We start from the raw sequence: 12937 nt of genomic DNA, 5'->3' as shown, positions 1-12937 counted from the left end.
AAATATGTGGCAAAATTCTTTTGCTTTATCCCATTAAAATAAGCATCTAGATTTGTTATCAAAAATACATAAGGAAAAGACTTTATAATTATTTATAGAATTGAAAACAGATAAATCTAATTTTTTAATTCTATGAATTTTTTCCACAGGCAAAAATGGGCAAAAACTATTTTTGTCTAGGCGGTTTTTACCATGGTTTTTTCCACTGCGGCAAAAACTTACCAACCCTGGTCTATTGTATGCATAGTGTTTTTTTTTTTGTGCACATGTAATATTTATGAAGTTTGATGTGCTTAAGTAGTTAAGACCCGTGAGACAGATAAAAGACTAAAAGGAGTAAAAAATATGTGCAGTGTCAGTTTTGTTTTAAAATAATTCATTTTGTTTTGGTTCTTGGTAATTGTATACTAAGTATCTTATTGTAATAAAACCTAATGAACCCATCTAAATGTATAAAATGAAGTCAGTTAAGTGTTGTAAATAACCCTGGACTACCAAGCTTTTTGGTTCTAGCATTAATGCGAGTGTGGAGTGTGACCCAACTACAAAGAATTGTGATGTAGTGAAACCAAATAAATCTTTGACTAATTATGTCACAAAGGAAATGACAGTGAAGGCTGAAACCTTGTGGGCATTGAAATCAGTCATGTCTCACTCGTCCTATAATGGATTCAAGGATGTTGGAGAAATTTTCAAGGTAATGTTTTTCCAGACAGTGACATTGCAAAAAATATTAGCATAAGTAGCTCAAAGATTGGTTACATGGTCACATTTGGTTTGGCACCATATTTTTATTCCTTTTTGCTGAAAGACATTTCAAAATCTTTTTTTGTGTTGTGCATTGATGAAGCCTCTAACAAGGTGGTACAAAAGGTGGAAATGGACATTATTATTAGATATTGGCCTGATAATTCTCCTGAAGTGAAAGATACCTTAAATCAGTTTTTCTAGGGCATTCTACTGCCCTAGACTTGTGTCAGAAGTTTCACGAAGCAACAGTGGATTTGAGGTTGGACAAACGTTTGCAAATCTCAATGGATGGGCCGTATGTAAATCTGAAATTTTGGAAGCTTCATTACTTTAGCATAACCTGCAAGATTATTCAAAAGAGTCCAATTAATTTTTGTGTTTCACAATCAATGTCTTGTTTAGATCCTAAATTGTGGCATTCCAATTCTGTATTGTATGAAAAAAAAGATGGCTGATCTTTTGCAACTTTTCTCCTTGAAAATAAAATACTGTCAGCAATATCAACAGATCATGCAAAACAGAAATTTGTACATGTTAACAAAGTAAAAGCAGAATGGAAAGACATTTATACGCTAAATTTTCAGCTAAAGAAGACAGTTCTGACAGGACTACCAGCTGGAGTCTTTCCGGCATGACCGCGCCCTCTTGGGTACACAGCTTATATCGCTGGTGTGACAGAGCCTGGTCATGCTCGGTTCATTTAGTTTAGCTAAAGAGACAAAATTACATGTATTTTTTTTTCGACTCTTTTAGACAAAGATGATGAGAGATTCAAAGAGAGAGATCTGGCAAGTCCTTACATTGTCACATGTCAATGCATCTCCCGAATCTGGATTTTCCATTAACAAGGATATGCTTGTGGAAAATTTTAATGAGTCATCGCTCTTGTAGCTCTCTGTACAACATGATGCAGTGAAATCATTTGGGAGCGAGCTATCTGTAGAAATCGCCCCTGTGATGATAAAGAGCTTAAAATCATCACGTAATCGTTATCACCAAGCCCTCAAGAAAAGAGAAAAAGAGGTGCAAAAAGAAAAAACAGTTGCACTTGACAGAAAAAGCACTTGATCAAATAAAAATCTTGCAAGAAAAAAGCAAAAATTACTTTGGAAATGCCAATTCAAAACAAAAAATTTGAGAAATTAAAGAAAAAGACTGTTTTTAAGTATCATTGAATTTATAAATACAGTATATATTAGCTGAAGGATAAACTGTTGTTTTTAAAATGTTATAAGAATTCATAAATATCTACTATATTGTCTGAGGGAAAAGGAACAAGGACACTTTGTAAATTCTGAAGGATCACAAGGTCACTGATTTATGTGAATTCAAGCTGTGAACGCATAATAAATTAATGCTCCATACTTAAAATAAGACAACCATAAGTATTCTTTATGGTCATTGTATAATGTTCTATCATGTATATATATTGTTTGTAATTGCATTTTTAAATGGGTTGCTGTATCTTTGAGATACGACATCCATATTTGTTATGGGCATCTTTTTCTCAGCCACCTTTGGCATTTTGCCTGTTGTGGTGTTATATTTGTATAATTAACAAGATAGCTGCTGAAAAAATAAGAGTACATTCATAGTTTGTCAGACATGGAGCTCATTTTTTTTTTGACAAACACAATTTTACAACTGACTTTTTAGGAACTCATAAAGGCTTTATAAAAATAAACAAAGAATAATAGATATGACATAAGAATATGATGATATGATAACTATAATGAATTAAGACTTTTAAATTGTTGATTAAAAAATGACCTGGAGTGTTTTGAAAATATGACTGGAAAGTCAAGAAAAATTTTTTATGAAAATGAGCATGAACCCTAACAGTTTTATACAGTGTTTTATTGTTTAAATTACTTTACTCTACAGGATGTAGTGCTGATGGCCAAAGCAGTAGAAAAAGTTTTCTATGAGAAGCTAAATGGAATGCCACCTGATGTAAGTTTTTTTTTAGTGGATGTTACATAATATTTTCTAACAATTACTGAAAATGCCTTGACTATCAGAAAATTTTAATTTTGAAGTATAGCTACCACCCATAACAAATGCTCTCAAATAGCTGACACCTCCCATTAACAGACACTTTATTGAATCCCATGAATGGGGCTTAGATATAGTTCAGTATCTAATGGAAATTAGTAGGGACATTAGTCCTAATTATTGGATATTTCTCATTAATAGACAAAATTTTCTGCCACATTAGTGTCTGTAATCGATACCTTCCTCTGTAGAAATATGTTTGAATAATGCATGAAACATTAAAGTTTCTGTCACTATAGAACAGAAAAGTTTACATTATTAAAAGAATGTTTTATTTTATGAGTGTTAGTTGTTTATTTAATAGAATTTTGCTCTAAATTTCAAATGTAATAACAGCAGCATTGGAGCCAGGGGTGCTGTAGGTGCTATGTGTTTTATAGCAGGGGACAGAACACCCACAGAACTGATTCAGAAATAAAAATCTGCATTAGATTTCTGATTTTTTTTCACAAATATTTCACATTAAAAACAAATTGAAAGGAAAAACTGCCCGTTTCCTTCCTCTAAGTTTTGAAACTTGTTGGAGCCTCTGTTCTCAAAACAATTGATATGGCCTTTTGACACCGATAAAGGAGCCATTTACAGTAGAGCTTCTGTCTCCCCTCACAATTTCTGCTTGTGTCAAAGATTCCCAGCTTTTTGCCTAAAATATAGAAGGTATTCAGACACCATGTTTTATCAGTGGCATTGGAACCAGGACAGGGGTGCTGTGGCTGCTTGAGTATCCATAAACTGAATCCTTTTGCTGATTATTTTCATTAAAAATTATCAAAAATGAAAAATCTTTTTGCACCCTATACGTCTTGTTCTGTCTTTTATCTCTTATTTATCCGGTAGTTATTGGTATAGTCTCAGGCACCTACGAATAGTATTTATGCAGAGCAGTGTGTGTTTCCCAAACTTATTCAGCTAATTGCCCCTTTTCAAAAACAAAATTTCTCATTACCCCCCCCCCCCCCTCCTGTAAAGGATATTAAAAACCCACATAAAAAAGTTGAAAGATGCAGTGACAAGTTTTTGTTTTTTTTGCATCAATGTTTTCCTGCAACTGGGTAGTATAAAAAAGGTTAAAATTTCGAAAATAATTACAATCAAAAAATTGCAGTGGTGCCCAGGTGAGCCCATGCGTTAAGATGGTACTGACTCACGGGACCAAAAATTTTCCCGCTAATGAGGAGTGTCCATTAATGGATAGTAAAATAATCAGTCGCATATCCGAAGTCCCGTTGACGTAATTCACAAAGTGTTTGGTAACTGGAGTTGTCCACTAAGAACGGGGAGTGTCAATTATGGGAGGTTCCACTGTATATCCCATAAAGCCCAGGTACAGTATCTGCTTTTGCAGCCAGAAGAATTAATAGCCATTTTCAAATTTGAACTTCAGGTCCACTTTTAGTGCTATCAGTTAGATTATTTATTTCATTATAGATTGTAAGGATCTCTTGGAAATACGTGAGGACTGTTATATAAAAAAATAAATATTATTTTAATCTCCCTCCACACCCTCCCTATTGTTAATTGCACCAACACATGTTGGAGTTGTGTTCTGCTTTGACATGAGAGTAAAATAAGGTTTTGATGAAATGAGTTCTGGTGAATGCATAAACCTTTATTGATGATAAAATTCAGCCAATCCTCATTACTCAAGTTCAAACAAAGCCACTTGCACCCGGCCTAATTAGAAATATATATATATTAATATTCTTTTTAATGGAATTGATACAAACTAGGCAGCGGTGGTTTTGATTTTATAGTGACCATCTTAGAAATATGTGCACATGGCTATCCAATTAGAATTAGTGTTGTTGTAATGCACTAAATATGGAATCGTGTTCAAACTCTCTGAAGCATGAGCCGGCAATCAAATTTACCTGGCAATCTGCTGCTTTATCACTTTTTCCCCTTCAAAGTGATCAGAGATTGGACAAGAGTCCCAGCTATTTCATTGCTTTTATTTTAAACTCTAGAATACTGCCAAAAAATTATTCTAGTTTTGGCTTTGGATTGTTGGTTCAATTGGATCTTTACCAATCTTGTACATTTCCAATTAAATACGTTTACAATTTAGAATTGTAATAATCCTTTCTCTCGTAAATCAAAGAATGAATCAACGATAAAAGCAAATAAGGAGGAAAACGGCATGAATTCTCAAAGCATTTTGATACACTATAGGTGCAGTCTTCAAAAGATGAATAACAACCACTATATCAATGCTGACCGGGGTTGATTACCAAATTTTATGCACATAGGAAAAAATATGTCACTTTAAGTCAGAAACCGTGGTCAGAAACAAATGTGTCCTTTGCTTGGGCATTCTGCCTGTGGCCACTTTCTCAAGTTCAGGCAAGAGTCCCTCCTTCGCTTCAGTGTAAAAGTGTGTGTTACAACAAATGAAAATTCGGATTGACGAGGCTTCATGTCACTTTAATCGACCCACCCATAATATACATCACATTTCTACAGAAATATACACTGCTGGCCACCGTAAATGCAACACCCTGAAGGAAGCATGCGAATAATATGAAATTTACAACATGCATTAGCGGAGGTGAGATATGCAAATGTTTAGAATTTCAGCGCAGACGCACATCACGCGCGCCTGTGGCGTCACTTCAAAGCGCTATTTAAGGCTTGGAGATTTCGACGATTTGAAGTACGGCAATTGTGTTTTTCTTGGGGTTTTTTCAAAAAAAAAGATCAATTATGCCTCGTAGAAAACAGCGATCATCTTTTGATCAAGTATCCGAGTTCAACAGAGGAAGGATAGTGGCCTACCGAGATTGTGGATTATCTTTCAGGGAAATCGGTAGTCGTGTTGGACGAAACCAAACAACTGTAATGCGGATATGTGATCGTTGGATGCAGGAGGGTACGACGGACCGACGTGTTCGATCGCATCCACCTCAGTGCACCACTTCACGTGATGACAGGCGTATTGTGCGTATGGCAGTGACGGATCGCTCAGCCACATCACGAACCATAGCACAGCACATTCAGTCTGTACCGCATCATCCAGTGTCTGCGCGTACCATTCGACGCCGTTTACAGCGGAGTGGTCTGTCCGCAAGACGTCCATTGCTTCGTCTACCCTTGACGCAGAACCACAGACGTCTCCGCCGCCAATGGTGCGATGAAAGAAGGATGTGGACGGCACAATGGAATGAAATTGTCTTTACTGACGAGTCACGCTTCTGTCTGCAACACCACGATGGTCGGATTCGAGTCTGGAGACACCGTGGAGAGAGGATGCTGAACAGCTGCGTTATGCACCGCCGCACTGGTTCTGCACCGGGTATTATGGTATGGGGCGGTATTGGATATCACTCTCGCACTGCTCTAGTACGCATTGCCGGTACTTTAAAAAACCAGCGCTACACGTCCGAGGTGTTGGAGCCAGTTGTCCTTCCTTACCTTCAGGGCTTCCCACAGCCATATTTCAACAGGATAATGCGCGACCACACGTGGCACGCATTGTCCAAAGGTTCTTCGTCAATCGCCAGATTGAATTGCTTCCCTGGCCAGCTCGCTCTCCGGATCTTTCGCCGATAGAAAACATGTGGTCCATGGTTGCTCAACGATTGACCCAGATTACATCCCCAGCTGCCACACCAGATCAACTTTGGCAACGCGTGGAAGCTGCTTGGTCTGCTGTACCCCAAGAACACATCCAAAGTCTCTTTGAATCAATGCCGAGGCGTGTGGCAGCGGTGATCTCCAACAATGGCGGCTACTCTGGCTACTGATTTTGGCAGGAACCACACTTCACAGAAGTCTATAAATTTAATCATTTGATGCTTGGTCAACATGTTATCTACAAAATAAATATTGTTGCGATATCTCTTGTCTTTCTTGGTGTTGCAATTTGGGTGGCCAGCAGTGTATATATATTTTAAATATATTTATTTTTACAAATACAGGGACGCCAGAAGTCAAAAATGATTGGTGTTGCTCAAAGTATGCGAGTCATTTCTCTGTACAGGCCACGATATTTACATATATTTTCCACTTACCACACGTCCTTTTTTGAAGTAGAGTATCCCGTTTTTTTGTTTCGAATCTATTTGATTTCATATGTAGGGGTACCATGTCTTCCCCAAGACCATTGCCGTCCTAATGCATGGGCCCACCCGGGCCTCAAGAGAATGTGGGCCTCACAAAAATGAGACCCATTTAAAATTTTCGAGAATTTGCCAGGTGGGATCTCAGAAAAATTACTTGGCACGGGGGCCCATGATGCTCTAAAGACGGCCCTGCCCAAGACAACCAAAAATTAAAATTACTTTTTTCAATAAATTAAAATATTGGAAGAAAATACCTTTAGAGGTGCTATATTTTTCAATTTCTGTTAATTTAAAATGCCTCTGTGACAGATGCCCTGTGCCCAGAGTTGTCTTAAGACCATTGTGAGCCCCCAAACCAAGTGATTTTTCTGAGGTCCTACCAAACAAATTTTTGAAAATTTCAACCATATCTCATTTTTGTGAGGCTCTTTTTCTCCTGAGGCCCCGGACCGCGCCTGGGTAGGCCCATGCCTTAAGACGGTACTGTCTGTGCCCCCCTCATAGTATTCACATAAAACTGAAATTCTATTATCTCTAACCGATAAAGTGATGGAAAATGTGTTTAATCATCAATCAATAATGGTTTTGATCATCAGTTCTTTAAAACCATGCTAATGCGTATTCTGAAATAAAAAATTCTATCATATATATTTTAGTTTTTTGGATTGGATTGGTGATGATTTAGTTGGATTCTCGTTTCAAGTTCTCCGATAATTTAAATTGATGAGATCACCACAGAGTAAAGTCGCGGAACATTTGAGTATAGCGTTTCAGAGCACTGGGGAAGCTTACATTGAAAACAGGAAGTGATACAAATACATAATGCAGGGGTTCTCGAACTGTATGCTGCGGCACCTTGCAAATGTTTTTCGAAGAAACTCATTGTTAAACTACTCTGGGGAGCTGCGTATAAGTGTTGATTAGAGAAAGAGGTGCTGCGGGTTTGGTATTGCTAAGCAATAACCATTCAAAGGATTGGTATTGCTTTACCAACACGAGCAGATATGTTCCGGCGTCCCTGTACAAATACATTTTCAATTTTTGATATCCTTTAAGAATGGGAGCACCCTCACTCTTCGTGTACACCTGTGTGAGCACTCATGGAGTGAAAATACTTCTGATACCCCTGAATAAAAATATATCGTTTATTAGTGCATGGGGGTTATGATGCTATTTATACTTTCAATTACAGAGATTAAGGTAGGGTGCACACTGGAGCGATACTACAAGCAATAGAACTGCAACATGGGCACTGATTGGTTAAAAACCTGTATTTCAGGTTTTTTTTAATCAGTGTCAATGTTTCGGTTGTATTGCTTACCTTATCTTTCCAGTGTGCACCCTACTTCTGGAATTATCTTATTATTTAATGAATGCTTGCTGTCTTAATTGCTTTACAGTTTAATTATTTTCAGCAGATTATTTTCTGTTAGAGTAAATATTTCCTTTCATAAATTAAATTGAAATGAACAAAATATATGTGTATATAACTTCATATGTATATAAGTGAAAATAAATATGTGTATATAAGTGACTTTGGTTGAGTCCCCGGGCACAGATGAAAATATTGGGCTCTCTACTTAAATTAGAAAAAAGTGTAAAGTTGAGGTTTTGTGCAACCCCTCAGAAGTCGGGGCCTGCGCCGTTAAATCAGGGTTCGTACGGTGCTTAAAAACTCCTTAAAAAGTCATTAATTTTCATTTCCTTTTTAAGGGCCCTTAATAAAACTCATTAAAATCCTTCCAGCTGTTCCAAAAAAAGTCGACTTTTCTCCCACCCTGGAATATTTCCTGCTAAAGTTGATGAATGGTTGATGATGAATAGTACTTGATGCTGAAAGGAAGTCCCTGAAAAAAGAAGGGAAAAGAAAACACACACACACACAAGATGTGTCGAGGGGTGGGGGGAGATTTCTTTATAGAGATTTTTCAAGGCTACCCTGTAGTGGGGGGGAACAGCTCTGCCGACCACCAGCACAGCTAAGAGATTAGATAGATTTGATAAGATTCTTTCCTAGAGAGCGTGTTTTATTCCTTCGTACTTCATCAACACTCCTTCCTCCCATCTTCCATAGTGGCAATTAGAGTTATCCGAGAAAATAATTTTGAAGTATTTTAATTTTGGTATTTAAAAAAAATTATTAATATTATTATTGAAAATTTTTATTTTTTAAGCAGTATTTTATCTTATGAAAAAAAGTTACGCAAAATTTGAAAAAGTATTTTCAGTCCTCTACAAAATTTGGAGGATTGAAATTGAATTTAGATGCATATTGGATTTTCCCGACAAGATCCCGCTTTCGATTTTGTCCCCGAAAATCTGATTGTGGTAACCGAAGCTCCTTCAAATTATCGACCACTCATCGGGCTTTTCATCCTGAAACCTCAATCATATACTTGATCGTACAGCTGAAGATGGTTTACTCTAGTCCAGTGTTTCTCAACAACCAACCGTGGTTTCCGTTTTCAAAGAAAGAAAAGAAGAAGGCAGCCACTGCAAGCAGCAGAAATTACTATGGTCGATCGTCATTGCGTCAAATCCTGGTGTTTCGTGGGAAAAAAATCATTTCATGAATAAAAGAGCTAGTTCGCCGAATAATGAGTGTTAATTTGTAAATTTTTTCAAACAACGAGGGCTAAATCGCCACACATTGTGTTGAATTTCTTGAAATTCGCTCCTATTTTGCAACAATTTCTTTCTGAGTATAACTGAAAAACAAGGAGAATTGAGAACTTAATTTTGAGGAATTTGTGTATGTGTTGATCCACTTTGAGCCAGAGGTGAATAAAGAGTTGCTGCAAATATAAATAATTTTGTAAGAAAAATCTTTGTCAGCTGTGGTTTTTATTTTGAATAATTGCAGGGGGAATGAATATCACTTTTAGAATTTTTATAATTTATGTGATGCTGTTATGATTTATATTTTTGACTGAAACTTGAAGGTTTTAGAATACTTTGGTGACAACAGAAAAGTATGTATGTGGATTGATTATTTTATGAATTCTTATGATGCTGGGTAACAAATCAAAAGTTGTAATTTCTGAATCACTTCTACATCTATATTTTTGAGAAGAGAGAAAATTTGTTTGGCAAATTAAATATATATATATATATATATAAATTTGCATATGTGCCCCGCCCTTTTTTTGCTGTAAAACTTGTAAGTTATGAAGTTTGCCATGACTCCTTAAAAACTGCTCGAAGCTCCTTAAAACTCCTTAATTGGTATTTAGGAAATTTTGTATGAACCCTGTGTAAATCTGCCTCTGAGGGGCACAAGCATGTTACCTGAGTGTACTGAGAATGAACTGTTAGTGATTAAAGAACCCAATTGATTTTTCATCAGCTATAAGAATTTAATATGGAAACAGAGTGCTAGTGCTGTGTTGGAGTGCAAGATATGTTTCTACACTAATAGATAGGTGCAGAGAATATAGTCTGCCCTCTGTATTCACGGTTTTCATATTCGGCATCTCTTTTTCCAGTGTTTTTTTTAAAACACTGTTAAGGTAATAATTCTTGCATCAGAACAAAATATAAGTTGTTTGTGTTAAATAAATGTTTAAAAAACCCCTCTTGAAGATTTTTCTGGTGCTTCTGATCATATTTATGCAAGACTGGTGTTTAAATATTTCTAAAAGTGTTGTGTTTTCTTTAACACTTTGTTAGCCGAGTGGATAACACATGGGTATTTATTTTGATGAGTATTTATTATTACGTTAGACTTAGATAGATTACATACATATGTATAGGAAGAATTTATAAAGCGGAAAGAGCAGAACATTTAGACATCTTGTCTATTTGATGTCCGAGGTGGAACTCACTAGTTCCCCTTACACAACACTAGGTGGCGTTGTATGTTCTTATCACTTTAGTTCTTTTAGTCATTTCTTATAAGGACACCACATTCCTCCCCGCTAATTTAAAGATCCAACCGGACAGGAGCTGGTTCGTTGGGAACGTCGCAAAGGAACGGAAGTACTGGACATCGCTGTAGGCTTGCTGGACGTCGCTGGTGCCTTAGCTGGTGTTGGTAGATCGCTGCTGATCTCTGCCGGAGTTGTCTGTTTTTCTGGAGCAATCGTACCTCGGAGTTAGAAGCGACAGGAGTTGATGAAAGTTTGCCTGGAACTCTGGGTACCACCAAGGTTGGTTGAACTTGATTGCCAGCTGCTCTCATCTGGTCGATGTGACGTCGGAAGAGAGTTCCATTTACATCTACAGTGTAGTGTAGAACTCTGTCTTTGTTGAGAACAGTTCCGAACGTCCACTTGTTATTGGCGGATCTGTAATCTCGCACAGCCACACGATCTCCTGGCTCGAAACTTCGGTCATAGAAGTCTGTGACCTCATTTCTGATTTTTTCTTGAACCCTGTTCTTGATATTTGGCAAGACTAGGTCTATCCTTGTTCGGATTTCTCTTTTTAGGAATAACATTACTGGGCTTTGCATGGTAGTCGCATTTGGCGCGTTTCTGTAATTCAACAGAAACGTGCTCACTTTTTGGTAGATGTTTCCGGGAAATCTTTGCATCGCCTGAAGGGATTGTTTGAAGGTGTGAACGTATCGCTCTGCCTGCCCGTTGCTTGATGGTTTGAAGGGAGCACACGTTTTGTGCTTTATTCCGTTATTCCTCATGAATGTTTCAAACTCGTGCGATGTGAACTGAGGACCATTGTCACTTACTAACACTAAAGGCAGTCCAAATCGAGAAAAACAGTCCCGTAGGCATTCAACTGTCTTGAACGTGTCTGTTGATTTCATCGGGTATACTTCCATCCATTTAGAATGAGCATCGACTATGATCAAAAACATATGCTCGAATATGGGACCTGCGAAATCCACGGGAATTCTCTCCCATGGAGCACTCGGGTATTCCCAATGGTGTACCCTTGCTTTCACCGGATCGGACTTGAATCTGGAGCAATCTGGACAGTTTTTAGCAGCTTTTTCTATGTCACTATCAATGTCCCTCCAGTAGACGTAGGATCGAGCAATTGCTTTCATTTTAACAATGCCCAGATGGCCTTGATGGAGTTCATCAAGAATTTGATTTCTAAATTTCTTCGGAATAAAAACTCTTTGGCCATGCATTATACATCCATCCTGCAAGGTGTACTCGGCTTCCTTCCCTCCTGAAGGTTCACCGAATTTCAATTTCCTCAGCAATGGACCCAACTCGTCATCATTTTGTGTCTCTTTTGCTAAATGTTGAGCTTTCACTAGTAGTGTTTCGATTTGATTCAACTGGAAGAGTTCTATGTCATCCTTGACAACTAAGTCTTCCGACCTTAAAGGTAATCGGGAAAGACAATCTGCATTACCATGGTTCTGTGTGTTACGATAAATGATATCGAATTGACATGCTTGTAAGATCAAGGCATAATGCAGAAGTCGAGTAGCCGTCAACACTGGTAGACCTTTCTTTGAGCTGAATATCGCTACCTAGGACTTGTGATCTGTTATGAGAGTAAATCTTCTGCCTTTCAAGTAAAGCATAAATTTCTTTACTGCCCAGATAATTGCCAAAGCTTCTTTGTCAATCTGGGAGTATCTCTGTTCCGTTTTCGTCAGCATACGAGAAGAGAAGGCAATTGGTCTTTCTGTTCCATTTGGTAAGACATGTGATAGAACTGTTCCTATTCCCACTGGAGAAGCATCCGAAGTAAGAGGTAGTGTAGAATCATAGTGCATCAAGATTCGCTTTGAGCAAATTTCCTTTTTGATCTTCTTGAATGCAGTCTCACACTTTTTAGACCAACGCCACGGAACATCCTTTTTTGTCAGCTCATTGAGAGGATAGGCAATGGTTGCCAGATTAGGACAAAATTTCCCGTAGAAATTTACCATGCCCAGAAAACTTTTTATTTCCTGAACGTTTTTCGGTGCGGGAACTTTCAAAATTGCTTCAGTTTTCTCATTCGTTTCACTTAGGCCATTTTCATCAATTTTGTGACCTAAAAAATTTATTTCTTTTTGAAAAAATGTGCTCTTTTTCAAATTTAACTTCAGCCCATGCTCCTGACATTTTTTGAAAATTTTTTCCAAAGCCCTGAGATGTGACTCGTCA

At 37.5% G+C, this 12937-nt stretch overlaps 1 protein-coding gene across 4 annotated transcripts in view; it reads left to right on the top strand.

Annotated features, from left to right (window-relative positions):
- Positions 1–12937, top strand: part of LOC149072406 (uncharacterized) — a 60530-nt gene that overhangs the window by 22199 nt on the left and 25394 nt on the right. For all 4 annotated transcript variants that reach the window (XM_089246318.1, XM_089246319.1, XM_089246317.1 and 1 more), the window contains exon 5: positions 2635–2703. In XM_089246318.1, coding sequence (XP_089102444.1) covers positions 2635–2703 — 69 coding nt within the window. The remainder of the gene's footprint in view (positions 1–2634; positions 2704–12937) is intronic.

Source organism: Pholcus phalangioides, unplaced genomic scaffold (assembly GCF_987345545.1).
Source record: "Pholcus phalangioides strain wild (caught in Gottingen) unplaced genomic scaffold, Ppha-v1.0 ptg000017l_1, whole genome shotgun sequence".
NCBI lineage: Eukaryota > Metazoa > Arthropoda > Arachnida > Araneae > Pholcidae > Pholcus > Pholcus phalangioides.
This window is presented reverse-complemented; position numbering and strand designations above follow the sequence as displayed.